Source organism: Primulina eburnea, chromosome 18 (assembly GCF_022965805.1).
Source record: "Primulina eburnea isolate SZY01 chromosome 18, ASM2296580v1, whole genome shotgun sequence".
Classification (NCBI taxonomy): domain Eukaryota; kingdom Viridiplantae; phylum Streptophyta; class Magnoliopsida; order Lamiales; family Gesneriaceae; genus Primulina; species Primulina eburnea.
The window spans coordinates 10,667,572-10,689,093 of NC_133118.1; the positions used below are offsets into that span (position 1 = coordinate 10,667,572).

The following is a 21,522-nucleotide window of genomic DNA, read 5'->3' on the forward strand; positions in this document are numbered from 1 at the left end:
GAAACACAATACTGAAGTCGGATTGAAATTCTGACAGACGGATTTCCCGCAATTCAAGTTCTAAAATCAAGAATTGGAAATTTGCTCTGAACCCTTCGTTCCTTGTTTTTTCTGAATGTTCCGAAGGATGAACTTGATTTATATATATATATTGCATGCAACTTGCTACGTGTCAATCTCGAATTTTGTCCAAAGTCTTTCGCGCAGATGCGCGATTTCATCCCGCGCATGTGCGCGCAACGTTCTGTTCTCGCATCACAGCCTTCGGCAGCTCGCGCAGATGCGCGTGCAATCTCCGCCCATGTGCGCGACATACTCTGGAAATCAATTTTGGCTACTGGACATCTCGCGCATGGGCGCGCTCCCCGTCGCGCATGTGCGCCTACTTCTCTGGAAAATGACTTTGAACCCTCGCACAGCTCGCGCATATGCGCGCACACCCACCGGGCAGATGCGCGAGACCCTCTGCCCGTTTGCGCATGCGCGCGCATCACGTCGCGCATGTGCGCAAGAGGTATTGTCCTCGCACATACATTATCACATATTACCTCAAATCTTGTCTTGGTTGGCCCCTTTCATAATCACATTAAATTATAATTCAATAATCGTTAATTAACAGCGATTAATTTTCGGGCATTACACACATCCTCAAATAATCGAATTTGTGTATTAAAGTGTAAAATCAAGTATTTGTGGACTCGAATTATGTCTTATTTGTATTAATTTAGGTATCATATTTTTGCTTCAAGAATGTCATCATCAGTGCCATTCATATTAACTTCAAACTATATTTTGACATCCCTAAATAATTGGATATGAGTATTTATGGAGTAAAATCAAGTATTTGTTGACTTTAATCCGATACTCTTTATACAAAGATCTGGAACCCCAAAATAGGTACGTTTTCGAATAAAATAAGTAATTTTTCTAATTCCACGATGAATGAGAAAAAATATTTTTTCAAAAATTAGATGACATGAATAAGTCATCTTAACACATTTTCAATGAAAAAACTAACAATGACTGAATTTATGGCGATCGTTCGAAAATCTAATATTTTCTTACGCATTTAGAGTCTTCAAATAGCCAAATCAAGCATCTGAAATTCCAAAATAGATATTTTGTAGGTAAAAAAAAATTAATCTTATTTCATGATGAACGATGAAATATGTTTTTTTTAAAAAATAAAATGACATGAATAACTCATCCTATGTATTTTTAATGAAAAGTCAATAATGACTGAATTTATGGTGATTAATCCAAAATATAATATTTTCTTATATATTTGGAGTATTCAAAAAGCGAAATCAAGTATCTGAAACCCAATAAGTATTAATTTGGTAGATGGAGAAGATAAAATTATTTTGGTGGAGAAAACTATATATTTATTTAAATAATAAAAAGACAAAAATGTAAATTTGTCGATGTAGGAAGTTAAAACTAGAGTAGGTCTTTCATAAGACGATTTCACGGATCTTTATTACTGAGATTGATCAATCATGTCCATATTTACAATACAAAATTAGTATATTTATCATAAAAAATAATACTTTTTAGTGGATGATCAATATAAAATATCCGTTTAACAAAATTTACCTGTGAGACAGTTTGATATAAGTTTTTGTGTTAAAACTAAGTTTATCAGAAATATTTTTTTTCAAATTTACCCCTAAAAAATTTAGATTCTAGATTCTTAATTTAATTTATATTTATATGGTCGTAAATTTATCTTTGGAATGGAATACAATGGACTCCCGATTATCAAATTTCTCCATCGGCCGCAGCTAGTACGCCCACGCCCAATTCACTTGAAGTTTTCTTGGAGATTGTTGAAATTGAGGGTGGAACTCGATATGGACGGCGGTGGGATAGATTCCGACGGCCGTGAATTCAAGAATGCACAGGAAATGTGGCGTGAAGAGGTGGGAGAAGCAGATCCTCTGAAGAAATCCCAGTGGTACTCCCAAGGCGTCGGCTATTGGCAAGTATGGAGCCCCGATTTTTTTTAATCAATTTTTTGTATTTATTTTTACTTGTATTTATTTGGTGATTGTCTTGGTCGGTCGGGGAGGAATAGGGTGTGGAGGCTACAATGGATGGAGTAATGGGAGGCTATGCGAATATCAACGAAGCTGATATTGTGGCCAGTGAGGCGTTCTTGAACACGATTTTGAGTGAAAGATTTCCTAATGCTGGCAGAGGCCAAAATCTCGTTGCTCTTGGTAACCTTCATCGTCCTAAAATCCGCTTAGAGATTTGTAAATACTTGTATTTTTATTACATCTGTCTTCAACAAACATCTTTTCACGAAAACGCTCACCATTTATCTATCGATTAAATGCTTCGAGGTTTGTGTTTTGAAGCTCTGTTTTCGTGGAAAACCAAGTAGGTAGCTGCATCTAATAGTTGGTTAGGGTATTTTCTAGATTGCTTCTTCAACTGATATTGTGATTCTTTATAACATTCTGCTCTCGAACTATTTAGCGAAAGAGTCTGTCTTCACTGGCTGCTGTTTTAAAATTGACTGTTTTCTGCAAATCCTGGTAGATTGTGGCTCGGGAATTGGGAGGATATCCAAGAACCTTCTTATTAAATATTTCAATGAGGTAGTTCTCCTAACCCTTGTGTACATATTGCTTTATGTGGTACATCTGAATTGCCAATACCATGTTATTCTAGAGGGAGAATGGCACCACTACATGATGCCACGAATAATTCTTCCCATTTGTTTTTTTCCTCGTCTTTTATTGTTTCATAGACTATAATTATGTTTTCTTTTCATTTGTTGTTTTTAGTTCTTCACTTCGTTTTTTCCCCTTCTTATTACATGAAACCTAAGTAGTCAGGATTGTTTCATGGGTAAGTTCTCTGATGGTAGGCAAGTTGAAGGCATCATGTTTTTAATTGCAACAAAGATGATGCTTTCGCTGTATCTTTTAAGTTCTGGTCCCTGAATGCGGTATGTATTGTGGGCATATTGAATGTAAATTTCAAATTTTATGTATTATCTTTGTAATTGTTGTTGTACTTGTTACGATCCAGGTTGACCTTCTTGAGCCTGTTGCACATTTTTTAGATGCTGCTCGTATAAATTTGGCACCAGAAAGTTTGATCGTGACGGAGGAGCACAAAGCTGTCAACTTTTTCGATGTTCCACTTCAGGTAGAATGTTTTTTTATATTTATTGTCTAAAATATAGTTATCATTTGCAAAAGGTATTGAAGTTGGTACTCTGTTAATATCAGTTTTCCCTCTTGGCAATGTGACCATTTTAGTAGAAATGAAGGAAAAAAGCTTAACATTTTTATTGAAAGTGGTATCATTTGATTGGGGAATGTTGTTTTAATGTAATTTGTTTTAGTCAGATTTTTTCGTAAATGAGTGAACGTGATGAAAGCGGACCGGTTACGGTGGCAGGAAGCGCAACAGAAGTAAAATTTTTTTAATTTTAATGCTAAAATTTCGGCCACCTTGTTTTTGTGCAACAAATACAATAAAAACACATTCATAGAGTGTTTTAGAATTTTACCTATCAACCTCTTGAGGTTGATGTTTGGCTCCAACTTTGTTGTAAACAACAAAGCTCTTCAAAGGATAGAAAAATCTACAAGCTCCTCCTCCTTTGCTTCAAAATAAGGCCCACCACTAACAAGGTAAACCCCCTCAAATATTGCACTAGAAATATTTGAGGATTTATTAAAGAGAAGACCTTTTATTCTCCAACACCTTGAAGAACAAAAGGAGAGAAAAATTTGAGAGAAAATTGAGAGAGGGTTTCGGCCAAGGTGAATGTTGAGTATTGGGGTTGCAAAAAGCTAGATCCAAAAGTTGCATGCCATGCAATATTTTATTCAAAAATAATACACACCCCTTCACCTCCCAAGCATGCAAACCCTAGTGGGCTTGTAACTTTTACAAGGCCCGTGGACTTTTTAATTGTCTCAACATATTTGAGCCCAATTAGACTTTACTTGATTTTACTCAAGCCCACTAGTTAAATAATTATTTCCAATTGGGCTCTACAAGGCCCAATGTTATTTAATTAATCCAACACTTGAATTAATTTAATTATTTGGACTCTACTAGGCCCACTAGTGTTTAATTAATTCAACACTTGAATTAATTTAATTTAGTCCATAATAATGTTTATGAAAATCACAATTTTCAAATACATTATTCACTTGGCCAAATTTTAATTTAGGAACACTTCCATAAATTAAAATTTATATTTCTCTCATAGAAGTCATACTTCTATTTTTCTTTACGCTTATAAACACATTTATAAGCCGTTCAACACATTGAACTATTTTACTTCTCATCGGGATTTACAAAGCTAGTACTTGTGTGGCCCTCAATGGTTCATTGATACGACTAGCCGTGGGTTCACATCTCCATGTGATTAGGACTAAACATGTCCTTATATGAGCATACCCCAATTGCTCCATTCTTATTTATCAACCCCTTGATAATAAGAACGTCAGAACTCAAGTCTGATATTACCCAACCCATCATGTTAAACGCATAGCAGCATCGCTTACATGATTCCCTAGGTATCAAATGATAGTGCCTGCAAGAACCATTTTATTATGGTTAGCGTACAGTACGGTCCCTTCAACTCATATATCCCGACCGATTCGACAACCATTGGTTTATCGAGAGTTGTCAATGAATCGATACTACGTGTCATGTCGTAGTTGCATCGATGGTGTAATATATGAAAACCCTTTCATAATTACAACCATACTCTGATCAGAGATTTCAAACTACACGCACATGAAAACACATAGGATATCCATATTCCATACCCGTAGGTAAGCGGTGAATCCCCGACTACAATGCATCGACTCCTATATGTTTCGCCGTAACACCCAACCTTGCCACCTGATGACCCCACAAGAGTCGGTAAACAAGTCAAAGTGAAACGCTAGCACATAGAGTCTCAATGTTGTCCCGGGTCATAAGGACTAATGGTGTACAACCATAAACTAGGACTTTTCCACTCGATAAGTGAGAACCACTTGGAAAGTCCTTTATAGAGGGTTGTTCAGTGCACTCTACCAGGAGCACCTATCTGCATGCTCGGACATCACAATGTCCCCTACCAATGAAACATGGTACTCACATCGCAGATACTAGTCTCTAACTCGAGCGGCCTATATCCTTCTTATTGGCGGCTGAATCGACTAGGAACCGTTTAGAATATACAGTATTACAAATATGAGTTTCATGATACTCATCATATGAGCATCTCATATTCTTTCTACTATTTGTATATTCAAGGACTTTATCTATGCAACTAGCATGGGTATACAGATAAAGATGCGCCAATATAATAAATTCAAATATTATTAAAATAAAGATCGTTTATACATAGAGTTTCATCGTGAACACTCGGCCAACACTTGGCTCGACGTGCACCTACTCTAACAATCTCCCACTTGCACTAGAGCCAACTACCCATATACTTCAAACCCATTGATTCGCGATGCTTCTCGAATGATGGTCCAGGTAAAGGCTTAGTAAACAGATCAACAACATTATCTGCGGAGCCGACTTTGTCAATCGTGACATCTCCTCTTTCCACGATCTCTCTGAGGATGTGGTACTTTCTCAATACATGTTTGGACTTCTGATGAGACCTTGGCTCCTTCGCCTGAGCTATGGCTCCCGTGTTGTCAACTTGTCACACATCACCGGGATAGGAGCAACTCCATTAGGAATGACGCCCAGCTCTTGGACGAAATTCCTAACCCAAACAGCCTCCTTTGCTGCAGCCGATGCAGCAATATATTCTGCCTCAGTGGTGGAATCCCCAGTACTGTCTTGCTTGGAACTCTTCCAAGAGACAGCACCACCATTGAGCATGAATATGAATCCGGAGGTTGACTTCGAGTCATCGATATCGCTTTGGAAGCTAGAGTCGGTATAGCCTTCCAATTTTAGTTCTCCACCCCCATAGACCAAAAACAACTTACTGGTCCTTCTCAAATACTTGAGGATGTCTTTCACAGCTTTCCAGTGTGGAAGACCAGGGTTGGATTGATATCTACTCACTACACTTAGTGCAAATGCCACGTCAGGACGTGTAGATATCATCCCATACATGATACTACCAATAGCCGAAGCATACGGAATTCGTGTCATCGCCGCTATCTCTGCATCAGTCTTGGGAGACATAGACTTGGATAGGGACACGCCATGACACATTGGTAGATGTCCTCTCTTGGACTCATCCATCGAGAACCGCTTCACGATGGTATCAATGTATGTGGACTGGGTGAGACCAAGCAATCTTCTTGATCTATCTCTATAGATCTGTATTCCCAATACAAATGATGCTTCACCAAGTCCTGCATCGAGAACTTACTTGCTAACCATATCTTAGTTGATTGCAACATTCCTACATCATTCCCAATGAGTAGAATGTCATCAACATAAAGACAAGGAATGTCACAGCACTCCCACTGACCTTCTTATACACACAGGGTTCCTCAGGATTCTTATTAAAACCAAACTCTTTGATTGTACTATCGAATCTGAGGTTCCAACTCCTAGATGCCTGCTTAAGACCATAAATAGATCTTTGAAGTTTGCATACCATAGGTTGAGACATGTAAATCTCTTCCTTAATATCCCCATTAAGGAAGGCAGTCTTGACATCCATCTGCCATATCTAATAGTCATACCATGCAGCTATGGCTAGCAAAATCCTAATGGACTTGAACATTGCAACTGGAGAAAAGGTTTCCTCATAGTCAACACCTTGCCTTTGAGTATATCCTTTTGCTACCAATCGCGCCTTGAAGGTCAATACCTTCCCATCCGCCCCAAGTTTCCTCTTGTAAATCCATTTACACCCTATGGGAACAGTTCCCTCAGGTGGATCCACAAGATTCCACACTTGGTTCGAATGCATGGAACTCATCTCAGATTCCATTGCTTCAAGCCATTTGGATGAATCGGCATCAGATAATGCTTCCTTGAAGGTCCTTGGATCACATCCAAGGTTAGGCTCATCATGGCCCTCTTCAAGAAGCAGACCATACCTCATAGGTGGTCTCGAGACTCTCTCGGATCTTCTAGGAGCTTGTATCTCCTCACTTAGCTCATTGGGTGTGGGTTCTACAACTGTGGGTGTCTCTCGAACCTCTTCGAGTTCTATCATCTCGCCTTTTCTATCCAATAGAAATTCCTTGTCCAAAAAAGTTGCATTCCTAGAAACAAACACCTTTGTTTCTTGGGGATGATAGAAATAATATCCAACGGAATTCCTTGGATATCCCACAAAGTAGCATAAAATGGATCGACTATCCAATTTATCTTCCACTGCCTGCTTCACATAAGCAGGACACCCCCATATTCTAAGATAAGAATACTTGGGAGGCTTACCCATCCATATCTCATATGGAGTCTTGTCAACTGCCTTTGTATGGACATTGTTCAACAACAGTGCCGCTGTTTCAAGCGCATATCCCCAAAAGAATGGCGGCAACTCCGTGAACCCCATCATAGACCGAACCATGTCCATCAAAGTCCGGTTACGACGCTCCGAAACACCATTCAACTGCGGTGTAGCGGGCGGAGTCCACTGCGAGAGAATCCCATTCTCCCTAAGATACTCTTGGAACTCGGCACTCAAGTACTCACCACCTCGATCCGATCGAAGTGCCTTGATGCTTCGTCCCAATTGATTCTCTACTTCACTTCTGAATTCTTTGAACCTTTCAAAGGCTTCAGACTTGTATTTCATCAAATACACATACCCATACCTCGAAAAGTCATCGGTAAAGGTGATGAAGTAGGCATGTCCATGCTTAGTGGTGATGCTAAGCGGACCGCACACATCGGTATGGATCAAATCCAATAACCCTTTGGCTCGCTCCGCATGGCCCTTAAAGGGAATTTTGGTCATCTTTTCTTTTAGACAGGATTCACAAGTCGTGAGAGCATTAATATCGGACATATCAAACATGCCAACTCCCACTAGCTTGTTCATCCTTCTTGAGGAAATATGTCCTAATCGAGCATGCCATAATTGTGCCGAATTAAGAGTATCTTGTTTGCGCTTATTTGTTGTTGTTATTGCTTGGACATTGTTAAGTGGAATATCTTTCAATTTTAAGGTGTAGAGATTGTTTTCAAGTTCTCCGGTACCAACTAAACATTCATTCTTGTAAATATTGCAAACACCTTTACTAAATAAACAAGAAAATCCATCAATATCAAGCATAGGAATGGAAATAATGTTTTTAATCAAGTCTGGTACGAACAAAACATTTCTCAAAACAAACTTAAAATCATTGTTCAAACATAAATAAACATCTCCCACAGCCTTGGCATCAACCTTTGCTCCATTGCCCATCCTCAAGAAGGTCTCACCTTCCCTGAGCTTCCTACTTCTTTCCATCACCTGCAAATCATTACAGAGATGTGAGCCGCAGCCGGTATCCAATACCCAAGAAGTAGAGTTAATGGAGATATTTACTTCAATGTAGAACATACCTTTGCCAGAACCCTTCTGGGCAAGATATTCCCTGCAGTTACGCCTCCAATGTCCCGGCTTCTTGCAGTGATGACAGATGTCAACTGTCTTCTCAGCCTTGGCTGGCGCGGCTGCCACAACGGGACCCGGAGTTTGCCTCTTCAAGGGCACGCTCTTTTTGGGACGTTGGAAAGAACGCTTCTTTCCTTTCCCATGTGGATCGTTCTTTGTGCCAGATGAAGAACCTACATAAAGAGCCAGCTTCTCCTTTTCGATTGTGGACTCAAAAGTCACAAGCATGTTCACCAACTCTTCAAGGCTTGGCTCAAGCTTGTTCATATTAAAGTTCTCGATAAAAGGATCATACGAGCTAGGCAACGACAGCAGCAACACATCCGTGGTCAACTCCGAAGGCAAAATCAGATCTATGCCAACGAGCTTGTCCACGAGCCCAATCAACTTTAGGCCTTGCTCATGGACCGAAGCCCCATCTCGCATGCGTAAAGTGATGAGCTCCTTGACTGTGGCATGCCTTAGAGGCCGAGTCTGCTCACCAAAGAGCTCCTTGAGGTGCAAATGAATGTCAGCAGCATTCTTTGCATTCTCGAATCGCCTCTGCAGCTCATCGTTCATCGAAGCCTGCATATAACACCTCGCCTTCAAGTCATGGTCACACCATTCCTTGTAGGTCTGCAATTCCTCGGGAGTGCAGTCAGTCGGAGCCTCAGCAGGGGGCGACTCAGTGAGTGTATATGCAATCCTTTCCGAGTTTAGGACAATTTTTAGATTTCTTAGCCAAGTGAGATAGTTAGGTCCGGTTAAAACGTGTTTGTCGAGTATTGTGGACAGCGGATTGCGAATCGAAGACATTGTCAAAAATTGTACTGAAAAGTAAAACAGATAAATGTTAATGACTATTTTAAAATATTTAATAAGATATAAAGTTTGGACTTTTACTTTATAAATTATCGCTCCCACTGTTTTGACATTTTCACTACCCTCTAGTGAAAACGGGAAACACTTTCCTCAGAAGATACGTAAGGTCCAATTAGCGAATTGTGATCCCGAATAATATCAACCAATCACAATTCCTAAAAGGTAGTTTCCAATTGCATCACCATGCAACCCTCTACGTATACTTTTGTCTCACGTTTGATTAAGACCCAATAATATGACGTCGTTCATCTTTACGTGTCAAGCCTAACCCATCGATATTGAACCTTAATGGACGGTCGCCATGAGTTCCCCCAATAATATGAGCCGAAATCATGGGAGTTCCACGTAGTTCACATCACCATGTCAATGGATGTCACAGCTTTCCGGCACCCAGGGCCCCCCAATAATATGAGCCGAGCCCCGAGTACGGGTAGCGTTCATCATGCACCCATTGTCGATGGAAGACAAGGAAATTATAAACAAAATTATAATTCCCCTTTTCGGACTTGATATTAATTTTGAATCTTATTCAAAATGAGAGTTTTTAATTTTGAAAGGTCTCATCATTAATTTTATTTTAAAAGCTCGCCATGTTTGATCGTATGTTTGCCGGATTCATGCAACTTTGTTATTATCATAATAATAATGCACATACTCATTATTTATAACATATCATGCATATATTATAAACAGTAAACAAACAAGGATGATCAATCGGCCCAAAACTAATGGCCCGTGTGAGCTAAACACGGGCCTAGGTCCAATCCTAGGGTGAATACACGGGATGCAATGCAACTATTACATTAGCTTCCAATATTTACATGTCTTCGATCTTCATAATCATCATGACCACCATCTTCCAATCTTGATCATCCACTATACTAATATTTACAATTAAATATCCATGGCAAATAGGGATACATCTCATGGGGGTGGGAACGGGCCATAAACCAAGCCCACTTTATAAATTGATAATTATTACAATCATTCAACATCAAATATCCTAGCATACACCTAGCAAATTGGGCTTGGGCTTTTGATCATCCTTCATGCATAATATCACATATCATACACCATCAATTAATTATCACAATAATTAATTGATCCAATATTATATATCTTGATCCAATCACTAACCGCCACAATTATAAATTAAATTAACAAAGTATACAAACACATTTGTGTACTTTCAAATTAATTTATTTATAATCGAATTTCTTGTAAAACACAATTTACTATAAATAATTAAAGTCCTACTTCAATTATTTATTTTATGAGAAAATATATGCAACAATTGTAAATTTAAACTTAAGGGTCCAAAACTCATTTTTCACCAAAAATACTTTGGCCCATTTAAATTTTACAAAATATGTTAGCCATCCAATGGCCCAACAAATCAAGGCCCATGACACTAAGATTGTCCAAAACATTTTTGGAAACCCTAGTCGCCGTCGCCGGAGCTCCGTCGCCGGATTCCGGCTACAAAAATATTTTTTTTTTATTTAAAAATCTGGATTTCGGGCAGCCCGAAGGCTGCCCCATTTGCTGCCCGAAATTCTCGGGCAGCCCCAGATTCACGGGCAGCAACAAGCTGCCTGAAATTTTTAGTAGAATTGAAGGAAAAAAAGGTTAACATTTTTATTGAAAGTGGTATCATTTGATTGGGGAATGTTGTTTTAATGTAATTTTTTTTAGTCAGATTTTTTCGTAAATGAGTGAACGTGATGAAAGCGGACCGGTTACGGTGGCCGGAAGCGCAACGGAAGTCAAAAATTTTTAATTTAATGCTGAAATTTCGGCCACCTTGTTTTTGTGCAACAAATACAATAAAAACACATTCATAGAGTGTTTTAGAATTTTACCTATCAACCTCTTGAGGTTGATGTTTGGCTCCAACTTTGTTGTAAACAACAAAGCTCTTCAAAGGATAGAAAAATCTACAAGCTCCTCCTCCTTTGCTTCAAAATAAGGTCCACCACTAACAAGGTAAACCCCCTCAAATATTGCACTAGAAATATTTGAGGATTTATCAAAGAGAAGACCTTTTATTCTCCAACACCTTGAAGAACAAAAGGAGAGAAAAATTTGAGAGAAAATTGAGAGAGGGTTTCGGCCAAGGGTAGGTTAGAATGAGAGTGAATGTTGAGTATTGGGGTTGCAAAAAGCTAGATCCAAAAGTTGCATGCCATGCAATATTTTATTCAAAAGTAATACACACCCCTTCACCTCCCAAGCATGCAAACCCTAGTGGGCTTGTAACTTTTACAAGGCCCATGGACTTTTTAATTGTCTCAAACATATTTGAGCCCAATTAGACTTTACTTAATTTTACTCAAGCCCACTAGTTAAATAATTATTTCCAATTGGGCTCTACAAGGCCCAATGTTATTTAATTAATCCAACACTTGAATTAATTTAATTATTTGGACTCTACTAGGCCCACTAGTGTTTACTTAATTCAACACTTGAATTAATTTATTTTAGTCCATAATAATGTTTATGAAAATCACAATTTTCAAATACATTATTCACTTGGCCAAATTTTAATTTAGGAACACTTCCATAAATTAAAATTTATATTTCTCTCATAGAAGTCATACTTCTATTTTTCTTTACGCTTATAAACACATTTATAAGCCGTTCAACACATTGAATTATTTTACTTCTCATCGGGATTTACAAAGCTAGTACTTGTGTGGCCTTCAATGGTTCATTGATACGACTAGCCTTTGGTTCACATCTCCATGTGATTAGGACTAAACATGTCCTTATATGAGCATACCCCAATTGCTCCATTCTTATTTATCAACCCCTTGATAATAAGAACGTCAGAACTCAAGTCTGATATTACCCAACCCATCATGTTAAACGCCTAGCAGCATCGCTTACATGATTCCCTAGGTATCAAATGATAGTGCCTGCAAGAACCATTCTATTATGGTTAGCGTACAGTACGGTCCCTTCAACTCATATATCCCGACCGATTCGACAACAATTGGTTTATCGAGAGTTGTCAATGAATCGATACTATGTGTCATGTCGTAGTTGCATCGATGGTGTAATCTATGAAACCCCTTTCATAATTACAACCATACTCTGATCAGAGATTTCAAACTACACGCACATGAAAACACATAGGATATCCATATTCCATACCCGTAGGTAAGCGGTGAATCCCCGACTACAATGTATCGACTCCTATATGTTTCGCTGTAACACCCAACCTTGCCACCTGATGACCCCACAAGAGTCGGTAAACAAGTCAAAGTGAAACGCTAGCACATAGAGTCTCAATGTTGTCCCGGGTCATAAGGACTAATGGTGTACAACCATAAACTAGGACTTTTCCACTCGATAAGTGAGAACCACTTGGAAAGTCCTTTATAGAGGGTTGTTCAGTGCACTCTACCAGGAGCACCTATCTGCATGCTCGGACATCACAATGTCCCCTACCAATGAAACATGGTACTCACATCGCAGATACTAGTCTCTAACTCGAGCGGCCTATATCCTTCTTATTGGCGGCTGAATCGACTAGGAACCGTTTAGAATATACAGTATTACAAATATGAGTTTCATGATACTCATTATATGAGCATCTCATATTCTTTCTACTATTTGTATATTCAAGGACTTTATCTATGCAACTAGCATGGGTATACAGATAAAGATGCGCCAATATAATAAATTCAAATATTATTAAAATAAAGATCGTTTATACATAGAGTTTCATCGTGAACATTCGGCCAACACTTGGCTCGAGTCTCGACGTGCACCTACTCTAACACGTGATTGGTAACTTGATAACTAGGCAATTCCTAGGTTCGTTTCTTTATAATCTGGTAGCGATTCGGTCGTATCTCACTCAAATTAATCTATCTCAATCAAATTAATTAAAATGAAGTTGCGTGAGTAGGGGATCATTCCCACGAGGAGGTGCAAATTATTGTGCTAAAAATTGAAAACAATAAAACCAAAATATGGAGATTTTTTTAAATTTATCCCAAGGACAAGTAAATTAAAAATTGAATTTAATAGTATGATAAGTAGCATGCAAATAAAAATTTAACTTACTAACAGTCAATGAAAACAAGTCTTGTTAGGTTGACTACATCTTTGAAATATATTAGCTCGATCATCAAATCTCTTAAAATTAATAATGTTTGAATATTCATCATTGAAAATGTAATTTCTATGTTACCCTATTTTGAGTCAAACAGAAACAAGCGTTCTAGTTTAAACCTTACCGATTAATTAACTCGAATTAGGTCAATTAATGTTTAAATTAAAAGATGACATTAAAACTAGTAAGAATAATTGATGCGATCCAAGTGAAATAGGTGTGCTGGGTCGGGTGCTCCACTGAATCTGCTATCAAGATAATGAAGAAAATAAGTGCAGTGTGAATTGTCTGAACCAGAAGCTTCTTTCCCGGACAGCTATGGCGACCTGCGCTTAAGAAGACAACCAAGTGAATGGTCGCTGGAGGGTTGTCCGGCGGAGCCACTCCAATGCTTAAGTCAGTGAATGTTTTAACAAAAAACCAATGTAACCAAATGATGATTGATATTGGTGTCAAATGAGTAATGAATGCTCGTGTATTCAGTCTGTATATATATTAAATGCAAAGAGAGAACCTGATATTTATAGTAGGAGAAGTGATGATGACCTCGTTCTGCATGCTACCTACTAATTATAGCATGACGGATGATCACATCCTATATTCTGACACATCAAGTCACACACTAGTCACATCATCCCTGTCTGATTTTGTCAACCACTTGGATCGATGTCAGAGATGGGACAACCGCCCATATCCTATTTTACTAGTACACTCGAGTGCGGTGTTCTCATCGGGGTAGACCCGGGTAGAAAGTTCCCGGGAACTTTCATGAGAGCCTAGGCATCCAATAGCCCGGGGAGGAGACGTCCCGGGCTTTCACCTGCCCGGCTTCTGATGAACCCTTCCTGCTGATTCCCCCCGATTTGGGCCATCCATTCAGTATCAAGGGTTGTCCATGACCCAGGCACAACCCGGGCTATCCCGAGGGTATCATCACTCCCTTCTTAAATAGTCGGGCTAGAGTCATACTCGTTGTCCCGATTAGTCTTGTGTGCCCTGTCATGAGAAATATTTTGTCGTTTAGCTTCCTTAGGCTGGTAGGACTGGTGTCATTTCATTAGTGCTGACGTAAGCCCTAGAATCTTGAACCGTCATAATCTTTCCGTAATCCGAGAAGATAAATCATCATGACGCCTTGTACTCTGACCCCGTCTTTTCACATTTCCTGCATATTTCCCCACGTAAATCGCAATAGTCCAATTGTTTTGCGATCAACGGCTCAGATTAATACTTTTTTCCCTATATATACCTTTTTCCTAAGTTTATTTCAGACTTTTCACTTCTTGCACTCTTCTTCTCTGAACTTCATCTTCTCTCCTCCGGCGACGTGCTTTCTCTGTTTCTCAGCTCCAGCGATCTCTCTGTTACCAGTCACTCACCACCATCTTCACATCGCAAGTTCATTTTTCCTTTAACTCTGCCTCGGTGCCTCCTTTTTTCTTTTTTGATCATGTCAAACTCCACTTCTTCTATTTCCGGCCAAAATGCCAAGGGTTTTTCGGAGAACAAATCCCCGACCCATTCTGAAACTTCTGTCCACATGCCTATAGCCATCCCTATTCCATCCTTCCGACTTCTTCCAAAAAAGCAAAAAACCAAAACCACAACCTCCTCTTCCCGAGCAGCTGGTCCTCGGGACAAAGGGAAGAACAAGGTTATAGGACCCTTGTGGTTCTCTACAGTGACCTCTTATTTTCGTCCTGGGACCTCTGAAGACCTTAGGTCTCTTGGATCAATCCCCTTCAATTACAAAATCAAAATCCCCGAGCCAAACGATCACCAGGATACCCCACCCCTGGGCTTTCAAACTTTCTTTGTAGAGCAACTTAAAATGGGCTCGGGTTCCCGGTTCACCATTTTTTCGAAGCGTTTGCCCGGCTTTTTGGGCTCCCGATTAACCACCTCCACCCCAAAGCTTTCAGGATCATGGCTGCTACTTTCATTCTATTCCGTATGAAAAGTCTCCTGATCAACCCTTCCATCTTTCATTTCTTTTATTCCTGTCCGTTTAATGAGGGGTTTTTTCCTTTATGGCCCGGATGAAATACCATTTTCTGAAAGAAATTCCTTCTTCCTTGAAGGGGTGGAAAACCAAATTTTTCATTTTACAACTCCCAATCCCCCTGATCTGTTCAACATGCTTCTTATCCTCAATGCCCGAGCAACCCGAACTCCCACGCGATTTCAAACTTCTTTCCCTATCAACCAGGCTCGGGACGTTTTAGAGGGCCAATCTTTCTTATCATCAGTGCTGTGCAGAAGACGAAGAGATGATCAAGGCCTATCTCCTTGAAGCGGCCGCCTGAAAAAAGACCGAGTAGAAGCAAGTCCGGGCTGAGGCTGAGTCCCGGGAGGAAACTGTCCCAAACGCGGAGGGGACCACTTCATTGGTCAGCGAGGAGGATCCGGCTCCTCTGAATCACCGCAAGAGGAAAGCCTCGTTGGAGCCGATCACTGAGACGGCTCCCTTGATCACCATACTCGAGGGAGGGCCCGAGATAACTGCCTGGTCACACCTCCAACCCGGCTCACCTACCGGTCTCTTTGCTTCACAAGGTGAAGTGCCCCTGGTCTTGCCAAACATTTTTGGTGATGAAATCAGCACGGACCTTACCAGGATGGTGCGGGGTCTTCTTCGTCCCGAGGAGGTCGAGCAGCTCAGGGGACTTCACCCCAACCAGAAGCTATACGAGGGGGTTGCCCAGTCTTTTTCTGTAAGTGGCTTTTGTTACTATTATTTTTACCTGGTTGTTGCCAACTTTTTAATTTTTTCCTTTGATTGCAGGGCTTGCAAATGCTCATATCTGCATGATCAACTCCTGGTGGAATTGGACCGGGTGAGAGAGCTCCACAAGCTATAGTTAAACCGGGAGAAGGCCACCTGGAAACAGCTAGATCTGGCCCAAACGGAACTTGCTGCGGCTCGATCTGAGTTGGAGTCATCTCAGAGACCGCTCGTCTGGAGGTGCAAGCAGCTAGGGAAGAGGCGGAATCCTCCCGGGATCGAGCTGAAGAGGCAACTGCTGCTCTGGAGCTTGTGAAGACTTCCCATGAGAAGAAGATGGCTCAATTTTTGAAGTACCTGGAGTTTAAGAAAATGGTGGCTGACAAGGCCTTCGTCTATTTTGACCTGGGCTTCAACAAATGTCTTGAGCAGTTTCAAGAGAAGGCCTCGTTCCTCATGACCGGGAAGACTTCCCTGATTTGCTTAAAGTTGTTGCTTCTCTCCCGGAGGATGAAGAGGAGGAGAAAGATAAATCAGACCCGGAGGCGTAAATAGAGTAGGGTTTTTTTTCTTTTTTTTTTTGGGCTTCCGGGCACAATGTAGTTTCTCTTTTATTTCATTTCTTTTCCTAGTAATCTGGTTGGATAAGTAGACAACGTCAAAAATATATTCTAAGTATTAGAAATGGCTCGGGCCTCTTTAAATAACCTGGCAAATTTCCTAAGAAACCGTGTTTCTTTATAATAACAGTCTTTATCAAGAATATCTTAAGTTTTAGATTCTTTTGAACATATCCCTGGGGCTCTGCTTAGTAGATGACCGGGGTACGAGTCCCCGGGCCAGGGTATGGATCCTTGATCTTAGTAAGTGACCGGGGTACGGGTCTCCGGGCCAGGATACGGGTCCCTGGTCTTAGTAAGTGACCGGTACGGGTCCATGGTCTTAGTAAGTGACCGGGTATGGCCTCCACCTAACATTAGAAAATCAAATTCTCAGTGCGAGGTCAGGTCGGTGAAGTCAGGGGAGATCAGCCTTCTTCTCGGAAGTGTTATGGAGAAATGGTCCGAGTGGATCAGAAGAAGGCTAGGAGGGAAGATAAGAGAAAGCAAGCAATCCAAGCAAAGAAGAAGATGACTGAGGAAAGAGAATTGCATTTTGTTGCCGAGGAAGGGAAGGAAACAGTGGAGATTGAGCTAGGGAAGCAGTTCCGGGTGGCCCGAGATCTCAACTTCTCCACCCGGGTTAGTCTTTTGGCTTGTTAAAAAGCTAACGTCTGTGTTTTTTCTTGGTCTCAACAGGAACTAGTCGGGATCTCACCCCAAGTGGTTGAGTATAAATTGAACATTATATCGGGATCTCGACCTGTCAAACAAAAGAAGAGACATTTTGGTCTTGAAAAAGATAAAAGTCATTGACGAACAGGTGTAGGAGTTGCGGGGGGCCGGTCACATTCGGGAGGTACAATTTCCTACCTGGCTCTCGAATGTGGTTTTTGTCCTGAAAGCTATGGGGAAGTGGAGGATGTAAGTGGATTTCTGAGATTTGAACAGATGGCCCAAATCGGGGGGAATCTGCAGGAAGGGTTCATCAGAAGCCGGGTAGGTGAACGCCGGAGACATCTCCTCCCCGGGCTATCGGATGCCCGGGCTCTCATGAAAGTTGCTTCAAAACTTAGATGGATCAAACAATTGTAGATTTGACATCTAATTTGAACTTAGATTGCATGAAAAATATCAGTTGATAAGGCTAATAATCAAGCACACAAGCATGATCAATAAAAGCAAACACTCACTTGATACTCAAGCCAAAATTAAACAATATAGAACTTATTTAATTCTTACGAGGAAATAAAATAACAAAGTATCGTCTTCCAACCAAAAATTAGAAGTTAGCGGCGCAATTTCATAAAATCAACTAGAAAATTATTAGTGTAATGAAATCTGAGAGTAAAAGAGAATGAAAGAAAACACAAGAAATGACCTAGCCGCCAAGGAGAGCTAAGAAGTGCCGAAGTCCCTTCAGTCTCAGAGATTGTTTTTTATTATCTGTATTTCTAGAAGTTATAAATTTCAATTTGCCAAATCATTTTCAATGTTTATCTGATATTCCACTTTTAACATTTTTTCCGTGGAATCTAAATCGATGTATTGTAGTTCATCTAATCGAATAGTCTCTGGGTCTCCTTGGCATTCTTTTTAGGAGTTCACCCCTGAAGCAGAGAGGTATGATGTCATATGGGTGCAGTGGTGTATTGGACATCTTTCAGACGACGACTTTGTATCATTTTTTAAAAGAGCAACGGTGAGAAGATTCTCTCTATTTGAAGTAGCAATGTACATAGAGAAAGATTATTACAGTTTCAATAATGTTGAATATTTGATTTTTTCTCTAAGATCAGATTTAATCTTGTCCACGTGGGCATGCATTCTATGAATGTAAGAGTCCTGTAAATATTTCTAATCTATTCTACCATTCTATGTTATTTAATACAGTTCTATGATAATTTTACTGATCACTTGGGATGTTTTGGACCTGTTCTGCGGCTTCTGTAATAGCAAGAGTTGGTGTGGAACTCTGTAGAAAATCTTTTGTTTGCCAATGAATCTTGTACAGTGGAGATCCTTGTTAGTTTCGGAAATAAGATAATGTGGTAATTTTCAACTATCTGAAGGACATTTTTTAAGGTTAACAAGATTTATTGCCATCGAAAGTATAAAAGGCTAAATCAAACATGTATATTTTGACATTCAAATCTCAAGGAACTCGGAGTATTGTGGTGTTGTAAGAAATTTGAAGTGTGGTTTGACCACATTTTCCTTAGTAGTTTATACATTTATTGAGCTCGTCATGATGCATGGTGTATCCTTTCCCATAGGTTGGTCTAAAGCGCGGTGGACTTTTTGTTCTGAAGGAGAACGTTGCTAGAAGTGGTAATAAATCTTTTCCCCCTTCAATCCATGTACTTTCCTGAATGATGCATGTGTGGGTCATGTTCTCCATGGTTTGAGATCAAGTAATTGTCGTTTCTCACTTTCATTAAATTTTTTCCAAGGTTTTGTTTTGGATAAAGAAGACAAGAGTGTCACCAGATCGCACTTGTATTTCAAGCAGCTTTTCAAGCAGTGTGGACTGAATATATATAGAATGAAGGTATGTTGCCATATCCCAATTCTGTAATATGGTAGAAAAGCTAGCACCCTTGAGTGCTTGATAGTTGATACTATATACATATTTTATGACGAATTTCAAGTTGGTTTTCGATTTTTTCAGGATCAAAAGGGATTCCCAGACGGATTATTCCCTGTAAAGATGTATGCATTGACAGGTGAATCTTCTCTGAGAGTTGGCATGCCAAGATCAGCAAAGAAGCTACCCAAAAGACCTGGAATCATCTAATGATTATCAACAATCACATTATTGTACTATTTTTGTAAACCAAGACTAACTCCTAAGGTTTTTTTTTTTTTTTTTTTTTTTCTGTGTGTAGATGTTAGTCTTAATCTCATTTTCATTGGGCTCGTGGTCGTGCAGGCTCTAGGAATTGAATTCAAATGACACCCAATTCAGGTAATGAGAAAAGAATACTATCTAAATACATCCAAGTTTCAGCTTGCTCAATTCGTCCATTGGACGATTGTAAGAGCGAATGGATTCTTCTTTGTTTGGCTTGTTACCTTTAAATTCGTGAGTAGCATATATTTTATGAAAAATATTCACACCTTGATACTTACTATATATCAATGGTTGTATGCTATGAGTAATTTTTTTTTCAGTTTGTTAATTTTGCTGGAAATCGGTTTTTTTGTGTCTAAAACGCAGTAGAAATTTTAAAAAAATTTATTTGAAATTCAAATATCGTCTTTGTGTACTCGTATGATTTGAACAAAATAAAATTAATAGGATGTTTAAGAATATACCTTTAGTGAATAAATCATTAGGCACCAATTATTTCGGGATTGGCAGAGATAGTTCTTGTAGTATATCTTCTTGATATCCAATCAAGTCCACAACTGAAATATTTATTCTTCTTCTAAATTGTATTAAAAAATTTAGAGAAATTTTATCGTTGAGATCAATAATCCAAAAACCGGCTCAAACCCTAAAATTATTTTAAGCTTGAGATGACAAATTTTTGGAGAATTTCGAGAATTGATTTTCGAAAATCAGAGTGTGGAGGCTAGGGTTTTGTATCTCTTTTTTAAATCATGAGTCTTTAACCTAGTATTCTTAATTATAGGTTTAGACTTCTTTAATTAAACATTAATGAGCTTAGTTAATTAATTTGACTAATTCAACTAGTTTAATTAATTAATTGGACCAGTCAAATTAATTAATGTTTTAAAGTCAATTAAACAACTTTAATTAATTAGAATGTTGGACTTGTATTCCTACAAGCTCATTAAATATATTACAATTACATTTAATTTAATAAGTTTAATATTTTAAAATCTCAACTTTTATAAATTCAACTCCTTGAATTTATTTTATTCAATTTTTTTTTATAAATTCAATTCTTTGAATTTATTGTCTCAACGGGAACAAATGATTTAGCACTCGTGTGACTTTCAATGGTTCATGAATATAGGTAGTCGTTGGTTCACATCTCTTTGTGATTCATGGCATTGGGGCTTACTTATTTGCCTCATTCTATGTACCAACATTTGATCATGAGAATGTCAGAAATCATTTTTTGATTAAATCCATTGAATCATAGTAACGTCTAGTAGTATCGTCCCATGAATCTCTAGGCATACTGATAGTGCTTGTAAGAATCAATCGGTTATGATTAGTATACAATGCAGTCTCATCATCTCATATATCAAGATCAATTCAACAACCATTGGTTCATCGAGGGTAGCATTTTGGATTTGATATGGAGTGTTAAAATTAGACACGACCCACAAACTCGACACAGTTCAAACCGAAAAAAATCAAGTTTGAGTTCGGGGTTTTCGGGTTTGGGTCAAATCGGGTTGGACCCGGTAGCTGACTCGAAAAAACTGATCGGGTTTGGGTTGGGTTTAGGTCAATCCGGATTGACCCGAAAATTTTATATTTTTTAAAAAATATCTTAATAAATATTGCATATATTTTTATATATTGTATATTTGAAAAAATATTTATTGTATATTTATATCATAAATTTTTATAATTTAATATTTATTTTGAAATTTTTTATTTTTAAACAATTATTTATTTGATTTAGTAAATATAATTTATTTTTCTACAATTAGACTTTCAAATTTAAATCATATA

General features: G+C 38.9%; 1 protein-coding gene across 3 annotated transcripts; it reads left to right on the plus strand.

Moving 5' to 3' along the window:
- Positions 1–1,718: 1,718 nt before the first annotated feature.
- LOC140819923 (alpha N-terminal protein methyltransferase 1) lies at positions 1,719–20,036 on the plus strand. 3 transcript variants are annotated; one of them, XM_073180201.1, is made up of 9 exons: positions 1,719–1,985; positions 2,078–2,222; positions 2,548–2,606; positions 3,043–3,162; positions 18,466–18,567; positions 19,142–19,196; positions 19,319–19,416; positions 19,537–19,696; positions 19,798–20,036. In XM_073180201.1, exons 1-8 carry the CDS (start codon positions 1,737–1,739, stop codon positions 19,660–19,662), a joined length of 954 nt encoding a protein of 317 aa, XP_073036302.1. In that variant the 5' UTR covers positions 1,719–1,736; the 3' UTR covers positions 19,663–19,696; positions 19,798–20,036. The 3 variants fall into 3 exon arrangements, with proteins under 3 accessions (XP_073036302.1, XP_073036303.1, XP_073036300.1); XM_073180202.1 differs by having other exon boundaries at positions 19,537–19,685; XM_073180199.1 differs by having other exon boundaries at positions 19,537–20,036.
- The last annotated feature ends 1,486 nt before the right edge of the window (positions 20,037–21,522 follow it).